This window comes from Calypte anna, chromosome 19 (genome assembly GCF_003957555.1).
Source record: "Calypte anna isolate BGI_N300 chromosome 19, bCalAnn1_v1.p, whole genome shotgun sequence".
Taxonomy (NCBI): Eukaryota; Metazoa; Chordata; class Aves; order Apodiformes; family Trochilidae; genus Calypte; species Calypte anna.
This window is the reverse complement of record NC_044264.1, coordinates 8,124,347-8,139,558: the sequence shown is the minus strand read 5'-3', so window position 1 is coordinate 8,139,558 and position 15,212 is coordinate 8,124,347. Positions and strand designations below refer to the sequence as shown.

The following is a 15,212-nucleotide window of genomic DNA, read 5'->3' as shown; positions in this document are numbered from 1 at the left end:
CTGCACTTAAACCTGCTGGGGTTTTCCCAGTTCCATAGCATCACCTTGAACTTCACAAGAGATGGGGCAATGCAGACAGGGCTCAGGCTGCTGAGGGATGGCCCACAAGTGGCTTTGGAGATAATGGCACAGCTGAGAGTGTTCCTTCTGCCTCCAGGGCTGAATGTTTTGCATCAAGGAAATACTACTCTTATTTTTTGTTTTGTTTTTAATGACCTCCTGAGGTGAGGGGCTGGAAGGGAAGGGCTTTTTCCCTAGGAGAGCAAAATAAAGTTTGTGGTTTGCCCCGTGGTGGCTCCTCTCCCATGAGAAGATGCTCTGGTGGCTTTTTGGGGAGCAGAGGGAAGGTTGCTGGGGACCTCTCTAACTTCAAGGGCCACTCAGCTCCTGGGTATGGGAACCAGGGGACCCTTCTCTGTGCCTGAGTTGCAGGAGGGTGGGTGGACAAGCTGGTGTAGGAGGATCTGGCAGCAGTTAGACAGGAGGAGGTGGTGTCACCTTGTTCCACAGCCTCTCTGCAGGGACATCTGGGGCAGGGGCAGCTGGAGTGGTTTTTCCCTTCCTCTGGGGTTGGTATCCACAGCAAACCATTGCCACCAGGCAGCTCTGGAACTGGGCAGGGAAAAGGAAGGTTACATGTTGTGGCAGAAAGCTTGAGCTGTGGAGGGTGGGTGCTCCTCAGCCCTTTGTGTTCTGGGTGGGGTCTGGATTTCCAGCCCAGCTCTTTTTGGAGATACTGGCAGTTCATTGATAATAAGTTTCATTCTGTTTGCTTTGTGTGTTCAGCAAGCAGCTTGTCATCTAAAATTGTGCTTGATCCTATAAAACCACCACAGAAGCAGAAACAAAAAAAAAGACCTCTGTTCAGGCTTGGGTGCTGCTCCCTCCCTTTCCATTTTATTCCCCAAACCCCGTGGCTTGTACAGCAACCCCTGGGTTGAGCCTGCATCTACACTCCCAGGTAGGACTGATGGTTCCTCAAAATTTTGAGGCCATTCTGATGCCCTCTAGAAGTCCCCATGGAGCTGTGCTCCCAGCTGCTGCCCTTCCCTCTCACCTGCTTGTGCATGAAGACATAGATGATGGGGTTGTAAACTGTGGCAGTCTTGGAGAAGTAGGAGGGCAGGGAGGCAAGAGCTGGTTGGATGGAGATGTTTCTGTTGGTGGCCACCACCAAGGCAAAGGTGGTGTAGGGCAGCCAGCAGATGAGAAAAGCCACCACCATGGTGACCACCATCCTTGTCACCTCCCGCTCCGCCCGCTGCGTCGTGTCCGATTCCCGCTGCTGCGCTACAGCCTGTGGGGTGTTGTGGCAGAGAGGTGGCTGTCAACAACCTCCAACTTCATCCATCCATCCCTTAGGTGCCCTGACAGCAGTGCCAATCACAAAACCCTGCTGAGAAGCTCTGCAGCCCTGTGGAGATGTGCCCAGCAGGAACCCAGGAACCCATCAGAGATACGGCACTTACCGCCCGCAGGGTCAGCAGGAGGTTGGTGTAGGAGAAGAGGATGAGGCTGAGGGGCATGACAAAGCAGGTGACAAACAAGGCCAAGATGTAGCTGTTGTTGGTGCTGCCACCCGTGTACCAGTTGGGCCCACATGAGGTTCTCAGACCTGGAACAGGATTGGAAACAAGCCTAAAGCCACCTGGGCTTGGATGGAGGCTCAGGAACAGGATCCAAAATAGCAAACGCTGGTGCTGCCCTGCCTCTCATCCTCCCCACCCATGGCCTGGAGACCCATTCCAGATTCTGTCTGTTTGACTGCTCTGTGGAGGAGGGGAATGTGCTGGGATGTGCAGTGTTCCTACATCAGCAGAGTTGGGCTGGGTGCTGCTCATGGCTCTGGTGTCCACCAGGCAGGGTTGCAGTGTGTTTGCAGTTTGTAACTTCTGAGGAACAATCTCCAAAAGAGGACAATTGGCCAAGCAAGCAGGAGGTATTAACACTTTAAACACCTCTATAGAGACTCTCCAGCTGCCCTGGACTTGGAAACCTCACCCAAGAAGCCATAGGGATGAGCTCACATCCAAAGCACATCTCCCCTACCTTCAGGCACGTAGCTGCTCCAACCCAGGAGTGGTGGGGTTGTCCAGAGCAGTGCCCAGCTCCAGGTGAAGGCACAACCAGTGAGGGCATGGTGGTGCTGGAACTGAAACTCTCCCAGGGGTCTGCAGACCACCACGTAGCGCTCGAGGGCCAGGATGGCCAAGGACCACAGCCCCACGATGCCTGGGGGAGGAGAAGGAGGGTTTGTGTCTCAGGAACAGGCTCAGCTGCCTCTGCTGGGGTGTGGCAAACCACATTTAAGAGTTTTTGAAGTAAATATTGTTTTAACACCGTGCCAGATGGTTTTCTCATGGTAGGGGTTGCTGTGAGGATATTTTGAGGATAAATGAGAAGCTGAAATCGGGTGTCTGTGACGGGGCTGTGGTTACAACCACCACTTCTCCACCTGAGTGGCCACGAACAAAGGTTTCCTGCAGTATCCCACGTTTCTGGTGCACACACAAACATCCTGTGCTGACACAGCACATGCTGAGTGAGGACCCCTGATGTGCCCAAGTGACAAATTTCCCTTCCTGTGATGACCATGGCAGAACAAATGGTGACTTAGCACAGCCAACCCCTGCTTGACCCTGCCCTGCACTACAGAGTAGCTGAAGGACACCACTTATCCATCATTCCATCACTTCCTAAAGCAATTCCTTTAGGAGAAGCAGCAAATTGATGGAAGTCTCCAAAACTTTGCTAAATGTAATGGCACCAACCAAAGACCAAGGCAGGCCTGGTGGTTGTTGTCCTTACCTGTCAAGGAGACCATGAAGCCCTCCAGCTCACACATCCGTCTGCCAAACATGAAGAAGCCACTGATGTTGTTGGAGAAGCTGATGGAGCTGCCACAGAGTGTCACCAGCAGGTCAGCCACAGCCAGGTTCACCAGAATGTAGTTCAGGGGAGAACGGAGCTGCTTGTACTTGATGGAAACCACGATGACCAAACCATTGAGAAGAGAGGCAGAGACCAGGATGGTGCCCATCAGCACAGCCACTGAGAGGTACAACCCCCGGGGGGCCTGGTGGGGCCACTGGGGACCATCAAAGGGCCCTGGTGTCCTGTTATTGGGGGGTTCCTGTGAGCTGTTGGGGGAGAGCATCAGTTCCCTGGAGCACCAGGACCCAGGCAGGTGACTCCCCTCAAAAGCAAAGCCTCTTTATAAGGCAGGAGGGGGCTGAGGTGCCCCCGGGGAGCTTTGCTTTAAAATACCTTGAGCTTTTTGTTTAATCTGAAGGGTTTGTGTCCTTCCCCCCTTTTTATAATCAGCTCTTTGTTCCAGAGGGGATCAGGAGGCACTTAGAGGAGATGCAGGTGGTTGAACACTGCATCAGTTAATTGAGTAAATCAGGTTTTTGTCCTTGTGCTTCCCACCTGCCTCCCTCTTATTCAGTGTATTTTATAACACATTACATAGTAGTGTATGTTATTGTATATAATAATAGATTATATATATTATTGTTATTATATAAAGAGTGCAGATATATATACAAATATATGGCTGCTTTTAAATATAGCTAATTGGAACTGTGTAATATAGAAACTCACATATAGATTTTATATATAATATTTGAAATAGACACAAAGTATTTTATATATTTATAGCAGATAACTAAAAGTATATAGATATAAAATAGATCTATTTATAGCAGTTAGATAAAAGTATGCAAGAACATGTATATATCATAACATCATTAATTCAAAGTGCCTGTATTTATGCAAATACATGTACATGCTCACACATATATGTATATATATATATATATATATAGCTTTATCTTTCTACTCACACACAGAACTATATTATATAAGAATGCCTGTATTTATATTAATGTATATTTACTATCTAAAGATTTAATTTTTTCTTATTTATGTATAAATACAACATTTATTGTAATACTGCAATACACAGAAGTGAACATGTGTAGTTATGTACACATACAGTATATATTATGCATTAGATACTGTATATATCCTTATATATATTTACATATATATTGGAGCTTTGGTGGGAGGTGTCCCTGCCCATGCAGGGGTTTAGGGGGGGTTTGGAACTGGATGATCTTTAAGATCTCTTCCAACCCAAACCATTCTATGATTCTGTGCTATTTAACATATAAATAAGTTATAGAATAGTCTCACATAACTCTTTAAATGCACCGTGGTGCCAGCACTGCCCATGTGGCTCTGGCCACCCCCAGCAGGACAGGACAGTGTGCCACCAGCCACCTGCCTCTGGGGACATTCCTGCTACTGCTGCTGTGGCTCCTGCATCATGTAAGTGAGTGAAAAATGGTACAGAAAAGCCTTTATAGTTAAAAATACATGAACAGGCACAAGGTGGTGATTACTAAACTCTGTCACAGGTCAGCAGTCTGGGAGAACCAAAAACCAGAGGACAGAAGAAGTGCTTTGTAACCCCTCCACCCTCCCAGGGGAAAAGAGACTTAAAAGTTGGAAATTAGACCTGAAACAGCTTTACTAGAACAGCAAGGCATTAACACCTGAGGTAAGGAATAAATATACATACATACATATATATATATATATATATATATATACACTCTGGTAGGGATAGGTGCCTGAGGGGCCACCTCAGGAGGGAACAGCAGCCAAGCAAGGAGCAGGAGGCAGAGGGGTTGTGCCTGTGAGAGGATGGTGACCCCTCTGTGTGATCCCCTTTCAGATCCCTCAGGGTCCTGAAAACCCTCTCTTTAAATCCTTATACTTATATGTATATATACATACCTATATACATACATATATATATAAATATATAAATATATATATATATATATAAATCCTTATACTTTAAATCCTTATATATATATATATATATACACACACACACCTTATATATATATGTTAGCAAAAATTATCCTGGGCCACTCAAACCATGGCACACATTTACACACACAGACACACACACGTGCACCTATATGCCTGAGTATTTCTGTATATAATTTGTTTTTTAACTCTATTTGTACTGGTGTAGGAAGGGGTGGATGGGTGTATTTGGGTGCTAACACTGTTGGGCTGATGCTGCTGACCAGCACCAGGAAGGACACCGAGTCAATGGACCTTCAGAAAGGCCAGAAATGGTTGGGTTTGGGGTGGGTTTTTTTTCGTTCTTTTTTTTTTTAATTCTCCCTTGACCAATCCCCTCCCAGCCCCTGCAGTGCCTGTGTGAAGGTCTCAGCACCCTCCTGGGTGTCGTGCAGCCACTGAGATTGTGGCAGTGTTGCTTGTTTTGCAGCAACCAGAGCCTAGAGAGTGGAGAACAAAGCCAAGCAGCACCCAGTCCTCTGGTTTAAGAGCATCTTCTGCTCCCCAAGTCCTCACTGGGTCCCAGGTCTTCATCTCATGTCTCCAGGTCACCCCGTGCTCCATGGGGGACACACTGGGATGTGCTGAGCTCACACAAACACCCCCCCCAGCACCCAAAATCTACACTACCAGCATTGACTCTTTTTTTTATTTTATTTTTAATTTTCCCTTTTTTATTTGGAGTTCTTGTTTATAAATATTAACAAATCTGACAAAAAGTAACACAGATAATACTGAAATACAAAAAAGTCTTTTAGGATGCAGGTAAGGACAGTTTCTGCAGCCTTCACATGGTAGCAAAACATCAGTATCAAACATTTCACAAGGCCTGGCATGACAACCACCACTCTGCATGCAGCTGGGACAGACAGACAGACAGACAGACAGACCTGTCTGCTTCCAGAAGACTGGGGTACAAAGTGAAGGAACCCACACAACACCTTGTGTCCTCCCCCACCTCAGGCATAAACCAGCTCCAGAGCAAGACAGGCTGAAACAAAATGCTGGATTCAAAGTAACTTTGCAAGAAAAGGGAGGCACAGCCGAGCCAGTGCTCCCGTAGCTCTCCTGGAAGCTCAGACCCAAATGAGGTTTTTAAGGTGCTGGAGCAGTGACAGGATCAGTGGGAACATCCAACTGGAAACGCTGCTGGCATTCAAATAAAAACCCATGCCTAGCTGTAGGGTGCATTACAAAGATTAAGTTATTAAAAAAGACCCTATCAACATTGTTGGTTCCCACCCCCTCCCCATATCAAACAAAGTGTAACACGAGAAAAGTCAACGTTGGTTTCCAGAGAACCCTTTGCTTTCCAAAAAAAACCCCAAACCAACCAAAAAAGACACCAGCAACGCGCGTGAGCTCGCACATGCAGCTACAGGGCTCAGAAGCTGAAGGTGATTGAGGCTGATGGGGAAAGAGCTGCTTTTCTGAAGAAATCAGGGTTTAAAGGCTTCAAAAATTCCTGGTGAAGTGCAGCATTTTGCAGAAAGATTCAGCTCGTCCCACCAGGCACCTGCTGCTGGGGTGGTGTTTGCACAGGAGCTGGTGCCCGGTGGGATGGGGACAGGGAACCCAAGGAGGTTGGGTCACAGATGGGCAAATCTGTGATTATAAAATAGCTGTGGTGAAGCCTGGCTGTGTGGGTCCTGGTGGGAATGTCCATCATACCTAACAAACTGGGGGGAATTGTTAAGAGAGTGGCTGCAGACTTTGCTGCTGGTGTTGGGAAGCAGAAAGGGCCTTGGGTTTCCCTGGACTTTTCTTTTTGCTTCCCTACTTCTGGAAGTGTGGAGCAGGGAAGCTGTGGTCTTCTCTGCAGGGCTCTCAGCTTGCTGGGTGCATGACTGGAGAGGATGAGCACATCATTTCTGGAAGAAAAGCAAAGAGTCTTCCTAGGAGATTAGGGGGACACATTCCCCACACCACAGAGCGTGACAAACCACCAGAGATGTGGCACAACTGCCTTGAGGGGGAAAAAAAAAACCCAACCAACCAAAAAAACCCAACCAACCAAAAAAAGTTGCAGGTTTTAGCGACGCCTTTTGCTCATGTGAGAGACACGGAGGGAGAGGGGTGCATTCATCTTTGCCACTGAATTGCAAGGCAGCGAGAAGGGCACTCAGAACAGCAACGAGTGAGGACTCAGAGCCACGGGGCATGCAGGGGGGTGGTGCCCGTGTGCACACGCGTGTGTGTGTGTGTGCACACGTGTGTATGTGCATGCTCCAGGTGTGTGTGTCTGACCACGGCAGGGTGCAAAGAGGCATTTTTGGAAAAACCTCCGGGGGGATGGGACCTGCCCGGCAGAGCAAACCCCTGCTGCCCTGGTTTCCCTGCAGCAGCCGTGCCGTGCCCTGGGGGCTCACACTCTCCAGGTACCACGGTTCCCTCCTCCTCCACCACCACCACCCCGGTCTCCAAAGCTGTAAACGTGTTAAAAGTCCAAAGGCTGTGTCTGGTGGAGCTGTGCCCGCCCGGGAGCAGCCCCGCGGGGGCTCAGTCGCTGAGGACAGCCCCTGGCAGCTCATTCGTCAGCGTGTGCCAGCGCTCGATCTTCTTGTCTTTGTTTTTCAGGCAGTCGAACCAATGCTTCAGGCGCTCGCCTTTGGCGTTAATTCCCAACACGACACCTCCTGGAGAGAGAGATGGGGAGAGAAAAGATGAGAGGTGAGCACAAAGCCCTGCCAGGGATGCCAGGGAATGCTGGATCTCATGGCATCCCGTGTGGTGTGATATGACACACAGGCAATCACAGCTTGGTGTCCCCAGCCCCACAAGGCTCCAGGACTTGCCCTGGGCAGCTTGTCTTGGTGCCAAGGGCTGGGTTCTTGTTGCAATTGCAGTGGCTGGCAGAGGTACTGGGCGTATTTTTAGCAAGAAATCACAGTGACCAGTAAACAAAGCCCACAACAAGCCAGGATATCCAACAGAGAGAAATGAAACCTCCTTGTTAAAGCTGTTCTTTATCAGAAGAAAAGATCTGAAAACAGAAGGGCAGAGAGAGAAGCATCTTCTCCCTGTCTGGGTGCTCTGTGTGCTTCAGATCTGCAGCCAGGAAGAGCAGGAGTGGCTGTGGGACAGGAGGCTTGGGTGCAGAAGAAGGTAAAAAGCAGCACAGAAACCCAGCAAGAAAGAATGAGAGGATGGAGAAGTCCATAAGAGCAGCAGATGAAAAAAGCAGAGGCACAGAAAATGATGATTTAAAAAAAATGCCAAAAAGACCTTCTGGAGTGCCCCACTCACCTATGAAATCGTTTGATTTCCCGATATCATAGTCCCACACTGTGATTTCCAAGGTCTTTTTTGCCAGGTCCCCGTGCTTGATCTCATAGCAAAACTCCTGCAGGGGAGCAGAGACTGAGTCAGGACAAACCTGGGCTGGGTTCCTGCAGTGGCTGTGACCCCCAGGAGGGGCTGGGGTTGTCCCTCCTCCTCCTCTCCTGTTGCCCTCTGCCACCCACAGGGAACTCATCTGATGACTTGAGGTTGGGTTTATTTTTTTCCCTTTTAATCCTGAGGGCTGATGAAAGCTCCCAGGTGGGAAGCAGAAGTGCAGACTCACCTCATTGAACTCGGGGTTCAGTGTCTTCTTCTTCACTGCTGTCTTATGCTTTGATTTCTTGTCTTCGTCTGGTTTCAAGTAACTGCAACCAAACCAAGGCAGCAGGGTCACACAGGCAGGTCCAGTCCCCTCCCCTGGGGTCCCTGGGACCTTCTCCTGAGCAGAACCAGGGGGAGATGGGGGCTGAGCCCCCCCAAACCTGCTCCCTTCTCCCCTCTCCTGCCAAAAGACTGGAGCTGGCTGGAAGGCAGCAGCATTTCCCCACCGAGCCACCCGGGATGATCCCAGCTCCAGTCCCTAGGGGACACTGGCACTGCACACAGGCTCCCAGCTGCTAAAATCAGACACTCCCAGCCCAGAACCAGGCCAGATTTGGGACCCTGAGGCTGGGCTGCTCATCCAGAGCTTTGCCAGGAGACAGAAACCACCCGCAGGTGTCTAAGAGGGAGCAGGGGCTGCAGTTTCCTGCACTGCCTTTTCCTGCAGATATTTTGCAGCTCAGCAGCAGGGCTGAAAAGCAAATGAGATGAAAGGGTCATCAGGCACAGAGGGCACCCAAAATCTGTGCCAGGCCAAAGCCCACCCATCAGTGTTTCATGTCACTGAGGCTCCTCTAAACACCCATGCTGCCTCCCCGTTACACTCTCCAGATCTTGCTCCTAATTAAAAAATTAGGCCTTGCACCACAAAGCCTCTCTTTATCTGCTCTGATTCCAGCCCTGCAGATACAATCTCCTGCAGATAGCACAGGGGGCAATGACAAAACCACTGTGTGCAGCAGCAGGAATTATGTTACTTCAGAGACTGAGCCTCCTATGAGCAAGAGTGGATTTTGATGCAACCACCACCCCTCCTAAAGCACAATTAATAGGAAGGAGCTGCCATGAACTCCATCACTGCCCCCCTCGGGTGCTGTTTATCCTGGTAGTTCTGCTTGGAGAAATATCATCCCTCAAAGTGCTAAAGTTTGGGTCAAGGCACTGGGATGTGGGATGGGTGCAGAGATGGGGGCTGCTGGACCTTCCTCACCATGGGCCCCCCTGCCTTGCAGAGAATGAGCCTGAAAAATGCTGCTCCCCCCCTAAAAAAAACAAACAAACAACAAACACCAAAACCAACAGGAGCTGTAACAATGCAGGGCTCAAGCATCACCTTCCTCAGCAGCCCTTCACAGCCCCCGGATGGCCCCGAATTCCCTGAATCCCTTGGGGGAAGCTGAGTCTCAGCAGCTCATTCCACTGATTTTAATGGTTTTTTTTTCCTCTTACATATTGCTGGTATTTTTCAGAAGGAAACTTCTCCCAGCCATTTACATTTGGAGTGTCAGCAGGACCTGCAAATGTGCCCTTGTCTCCATTAACCAGGCCCCAGAGCCAGGGGTTGTGATCAAATTGCTGTCTGTCCTAATTACACACAGGTTGTAATTAGGGCCTTTCCAAAGCTCAGGGGAGGAGGGAGGGGGGTGGCCTCACTGCTGGGCTGGGAGCCTCTTAGGAGCTGGGGAAGGGGACAACAACTTGCCCATCCCCTGGAGCTGGGAGGGGGGATGCCTGCACCCCAAAGCCACCATTCAGGATGCCACCTGACCCAGCAGCCATCCCCATCCCAGCAGGGACAGTGTGGGCTTCCAAGAGGGAGGAGGTTGGGGACATCACCAGGAAGAGAGATAAAAGCACCCACAGGTGCTGAGTGAGGTCCAGGACCATGTGGCACAGGCAGAGCCCTGCTCAAGGGCTGCCCATCCCCACCAGATGACACCCACCACCTCCCACCACCAAATCCTGACTGCTCTGGGCCACCAATCCTGTGTCCAGGGCCAGTGCTGGTGGGCAGCAGTGAGCCTGGCAGAGGGGCAGCATGGCCACTGCTGGATGGGGACAATGCAGAGCCCTGGCACGGCCGCCACCCCCACGCAGGTCCCGTGACACCCTCCTTTCCATCTGCTAATGGGATCAGTGAATTCCGGGGGGCAGGGAAAGGGGAGGGAGCTGTCAGGGGCAGGGGGCAGCACTCACGTTTTGACGTAGGGGTCGGAGTAGCCATTGGCATCCATGGCAGCCAGGTGGGCACAGCGGATGATGCCCACCAGCAGCCCCTGCTTCTGAGAGCTGTACTTGAGGGAGATGAGGATCCGGCCCCGCTCCTCCAGCGATTTGTCCTCTGTTTTATCTATCTGGGAGAGGGAAAGCACCCAGTCCAAGGGCTGCTCTGAGACACAGCCACGACCAGACACCCATCTCCAAAGGATCCTCCCTCCCCACCCCTGCTCACGTTTGAAGGGTCAGAGTATCCCATGGGATCAGCTGGCTCTGGGGATGGGGCTCTGAACTCACCGGCAGCTGCTTCTCCAGGCAGATGCTGAAGTTTTTGGTCTGGTTGGGCTTCAGTTTCTTCAGAGGGATCCGTGTCTCCCCGATGAACTCGTTGTGGCGGAACTTGTCCTCGTCACAGACCGAGATCCTGCAAGGAGCAGAGGGTGAGTGGGGCCACCAGAGAGGTGATGGCACGAGGGAAGGGGCTGCCCCATCCCATTGCAGGTCCCCTCAGTGAAGGGACAATTTTCAGGCCACTGTTTTCTTCCCTCCCTCCCTCCCCAGAAGCTTGGGCACACGGTGAACGTGGCAGCTCCCAGGGTGTCCCCTGTTCCTGGAGACCTGGCTGCCCAGACTAGGACATGGGGCAGGTTCTCCACTTCCATGCAGACAAGAGTGGGAGAGATCTGCAGACCTGGTCTGCAAAGGGCCTTTTGCCCTGGCCAAAGGTGAAGCTCTGCCAGCCCCATGGGGGTCTGCCTGGGGCTGGGGGCTGGGCTGGACCCCGGGAGGGCAGCCTGTGTCTGAGGAGGGGGTGCAGAGGGGAGGTTGTTCTCCATGGAACAGCTCTAAATGCCTTTCCCTGAGCTGGCAGCTCATGAGTCATTTCTCTGCTGCTTCCCAGCCCGCTCTGGGTGTCAGGAGGGATGGCAGAAAAGCAAAGTTAGTGCTTGCAGGGAGCCTCTGCTCACAGCAAGGGCCAGGAGAGTGGTAGCTGCCTCACAGGGGACTGGCTGTCCACCTCCAAAGAGAGCATCCTGCATCCCCACTGGAGGTACACAGGGACTGCCCAAGTCCCCTGGCCATAAAGGAAAGGTGTTTGTTTCCCTTCCCTTCCCTTCCCTTCCCTTCCCTTCCCTTCCCTTCCCTTCCCTTCCCTTCCCTTCCCTTCCCTTCCCTTCCCTTCCCTTCCCTTCCCTTCCCTTCCCTTCCCTTCCCTTCCCTTCCCTTCCCTTCCCTTCCCTTCCCTTCCCTTCCCTTCCCTTCCCTTCCCTTCCCTTCCCTTCCCTTCCCTTCCCTTCCCTTCCCTTCCCTCCTTTCTCCCCTGTTTTTAAAATATTCCTTTTGTTGCCCTATTTTTCCTGTCTTTCACACACTCCCATTAGTGCCTATTTCTCATGGGTGGTACCTCTGCCCTCTGGGGCTGAGCTCCACCCTGCTGGGCTTCAACAAACAGGACTTACCTGGAACGGGGTAAAAGTAATTAAAAACAATTAGTGCCCTGTGATCTGGCCTCAGAGCAACTAATTGCACACTGAGCCTCTGGCCTGGATGGTTTATCTGGGGATGTTTTATCCATGGGTGGTTTATTCCATGGTTTATTCCATGGGAGGTTTGACCACCCTCATGCTCACAAGTGAATAAGGCAGCAGTGAGGGAGCCATGGGCATGGCAGTCTCAGGGCACAAGGACTGTCATGGTTGAGGAGTGGCAGAAGAAGGGGGTTTGGAAAAAATATAATCCAAGTGGGAAGACAGGGAATGCTGCTCTCCAGAAAACTCCAGCTGGCTGCAGCGTTACTATAGATACCCGTGGAAAAAATCCCACCCCACTGCAAGAGTAAAATCCCCAAAGAAAATCTCAGATGTAGGCACAATTTTTCGTGTTTCCCTTCCTCCTCTCACCTCTCTTTTATAGAACAGGACTGAAAAAGGAGCAGCAGCAGCAGCTCCAGACAAGAAGTGCCACTTGCCAAGCACACCCAGCCCCACACCCATCTGTCCCCAGCTCTGGGGAGGGAAGGTAAGCACATGTTAGGACTTGGGGGGTGAGGAGGAGCAGAGGTCTGACCCCCTCCCCAAGGTCTGTTTTTACACCCAGCATCTGCAGAGCCGTGTCATCTCCTGACTCTGGCAGGGTTTGGTGCCAGCTTTACCTCTGAAAACATGAGTAACAAGATCCCCCCCCTCAACAATGCCCAAATACACCCCAAGAAGATCCCAACTGCACTGCCCAACTTGCTGCGAGAGGGACTGTGGGGTGGGATTTACCCCCAGTGCTGGTGGAGAACCTGCATGATGGAGCTGGAGGCACCACCACCTCTCCTCCCCCAGCCCCCTTTTCCCTCTGGTGCCTTGACCACCCTGCAGCTGGGTCTCCCAAAATTTTGTGTCCATCTCTGCACAACAACCAGAGAGAGTCTTGTGCCAGCCCTCTTGGTCCTTGGACCCTGTCCCTCTGGGTCACCTTCCCCAGGTTGGTATTTTCAAGCCTGGGAGGCTGGAGCACCCATCCCATCAGGGAAGGGAGGGAGTGTGAGTCAGAGGAGCTCTGGCCCCACCCCTTCCTCTGGGAACAGGCATAATGAAATTACACCAGCTTGAATTTTATTACCAGAAATCAATGTGATGGAATTTTTATGCCTTGGGTTAGAAAAATCAGCTCCATGACAAACAGCAAGAAATGCCTCTGGCAGTGACGTTCCCCTGCCATTCCCAGCCCATCAGCTGAAACATCCCCCATCTCCAACCCTTTTGATGAACCCAAATCCCTCAAGCTGGCCTTTTGATTTGACAACATCCACCAAGGGGTCCAGATCTTTAAGTTAGGGCTGTGAAAACCACCTTAGAAAAAAAAAAAAAAAAGAAAAAAAAAAAGCAGCAAGTGAACAATCACTGCTCATTAAACTTCTTCTCCCTCCTACTCAGCCCGGGCTCTTGGGTTTCAGTCCTGACTCACCCAGATCCAGCAGCCCCACTCTGTGACTCACGGCTTCTGCTGGCACACAGGTTCCTCCAGCCCCTTCCCCACCATGGAAAGGGAAAAATGAGAGTCACCCAGGACCCTTTTCCACCACGTGTGTGGATGTGATAGGCAGTAGAGCCTGAAGATGCATCTCCTGTATCCAAGATCCCTTCTGGTCCCTATAGCAACTTGAGAGGCTCTGGATGGGGGGGAAGCTGTGCAGGTGATGCCTGCTTGGCTTAAGGACAAGCAATGTCTGGCAAGGAGAGAAATTAGGAAAAGGTGGTGTCCTGGGACTGTCCAGCTCTCCCAAAACCAAAAGGAGGATTCAGTGCTGGGCTCTGTCACAACATACCTCCAAGTCTGAGCACAGAAAGCACAGTAAAAGTTGGATGAAACAAGGAGCGTGCCTGCAGCCCCGGAGCAAACCTCCTTCAGGGCTTCTGGAGCTCAGCAATTTGGGACCCCACATCTCCAAGTGTCTGCAGTTGGCTTATTAGACCTGATCAAATACTATTTTCTGAATAATGTATTTAATGAGTCATTATGTTTGTCAAACACATGATTAAACAAAGAATTCCTGGCATTCGTGTGCTAGCTGAGGATCATATGAATAATGCATCAACTTCGCCAGTAGAACTGGATGTGAATAATTGCTCCTAATATCTGGCCAGCTCTGATATTTATTATGAATACAATCTATTTATTGCCTATTCCACATATTATTTAAATGTAGGCGACTGCATTCTGCCTGTTCCAGTTTCCCCTGCAGCACTTCTTTGCCTCCCCCCTGGGCTTCCCACCACCAAAGACAGTGCCCGAGCTGCCATGGCACAGCTCTGTGCCAATGGCAAACAGGGAGTGGGGACAGCAGGGTGGGATTTACCCCTGGTTCTGGCAGGGAATCTGTCCCCAAGCTCACCCAGCCCGAGTCCAGCATCTTCTGAGCAGCTCTGAATTTGCTTTCTCTCAGGTTGTGGGTGGTTTCCTTGCTGTTAAGCCTTGGGCTAGACTTGGGGATATTTAATTCAATGAATGGATGAGACCTTTCAAGATCCTCCCACCTGCTGCATTTGATGAAAGCTGAAGGATCGGGTGGTTTTTTGAGGGGGCTGGTTCATTAAGAAAATCCTGCTTGCCAGCACAATTAGCTGGGTTGCCTTCACCTCTCCTTCTGCCTGCCTGGGGAGGTGAAGCCCAAAAGCTTCAGGACTTGAGTCTGTCACACCTAAATCACTCAGCCAGATCAGATGAGGCCACAAGGGATGTGGGACAGCCAGTTGGGGCACAGTGGGGAGCTGGGGCAAGAGGGAATCCATTATCCTGCTCTGCAGGAGGCAGAGGATGTCCTGTGGCCCCTGTGATGGGGCTGCTCGTCCCCCCAGGAGGGCTGCAGGCACCAGCAGAGAGCTCAAGTGCCAACACCAACCCACCAACTCATGCTGGCCACGTCCCACCAAGAACCCAGGTGGGCAGGGAAGATTTTTTTGGGTGCTTTTCCAGCTTTTTCCCCTGCATCACACACTCGCCAGACAGCGGGGAGGCAGCGGCTGGCGGCGGCTTTGATCTCTGCCATTATTTTTACATTAAAAAGACTTCACAATCCTGTTCCCTGCCCCTCTGTGAATCCCAGCACCGAGGAGGATCCTGGGGGAACAAACACCTCCCAGACCAAGGGGGGCATCACTCATGCTCTTTCAACTCCCAAGCACTGCCCTGCAGGAGCCTCGCCTGATGAGCACGCGGAAAGCCGGCGTCCCCGCAGCTTT

General features: G+C 51.1%; 2 protein-coding genes across 2 annotated transcripts in view; both read right to left on the bottom strand.

The window, feature by feature from the left end:
• Positions 1–474: 474 nt before the first annotated feature.
• LOC103527208 (pinopsin) lies at positions 475–3,157 on the bottom strand. The gene is made up of 5 exons (XM_008492377.2): positions 2,809–3,157; positions 2,050–2,232; positions 1,470–1,615; positions 1,058–1,297; positions 475–612 (listed from the first exon to the last, which is right to left on the bottom strand). The coding sequence occupies exons 1-5, from the start codon at positions 3,155–3,157 to the stop codon at positions 475–477; spliced, it is 1,056 nt and encodes a 351-aa protein (XP_008490599.2).
• Positions 3,158–5,523: 2,366 nt separating this feature from the next.
• The window catches only part of DOC2B (double C2 domain beta), a 29,160-nt gene continuing 19,471 nt past the window's right edge, over positions 5,524–15,212 (bottom strand). The window contains exons 5-9 of the mRNA XM_008492353.2: positions 10,780–10,906; positions 10,462–10,619; positions 8,447–8,528; positions 8,128–8,224; positions 5,524–7,517 (exon numbers count right to left, since the gene is read on the bottom strand). Of these exons, the coding sequence (XP_008490575.1) occupies positions 7,381–7,517; positions 8,128–8,224; positions 8,447–8,528; positions 10,462–10,619; positions 10,780–10,906 (601 nt within the window). The 3' untranslated portion in view covers positions 5,524–7,380. The remainder of the gene's footprint in view (positions 7,518–8,127; positions 8,225–8,446; positions 8,529–10,461; positions 10,620–10,779; positions 10,907–15,212) is intronic.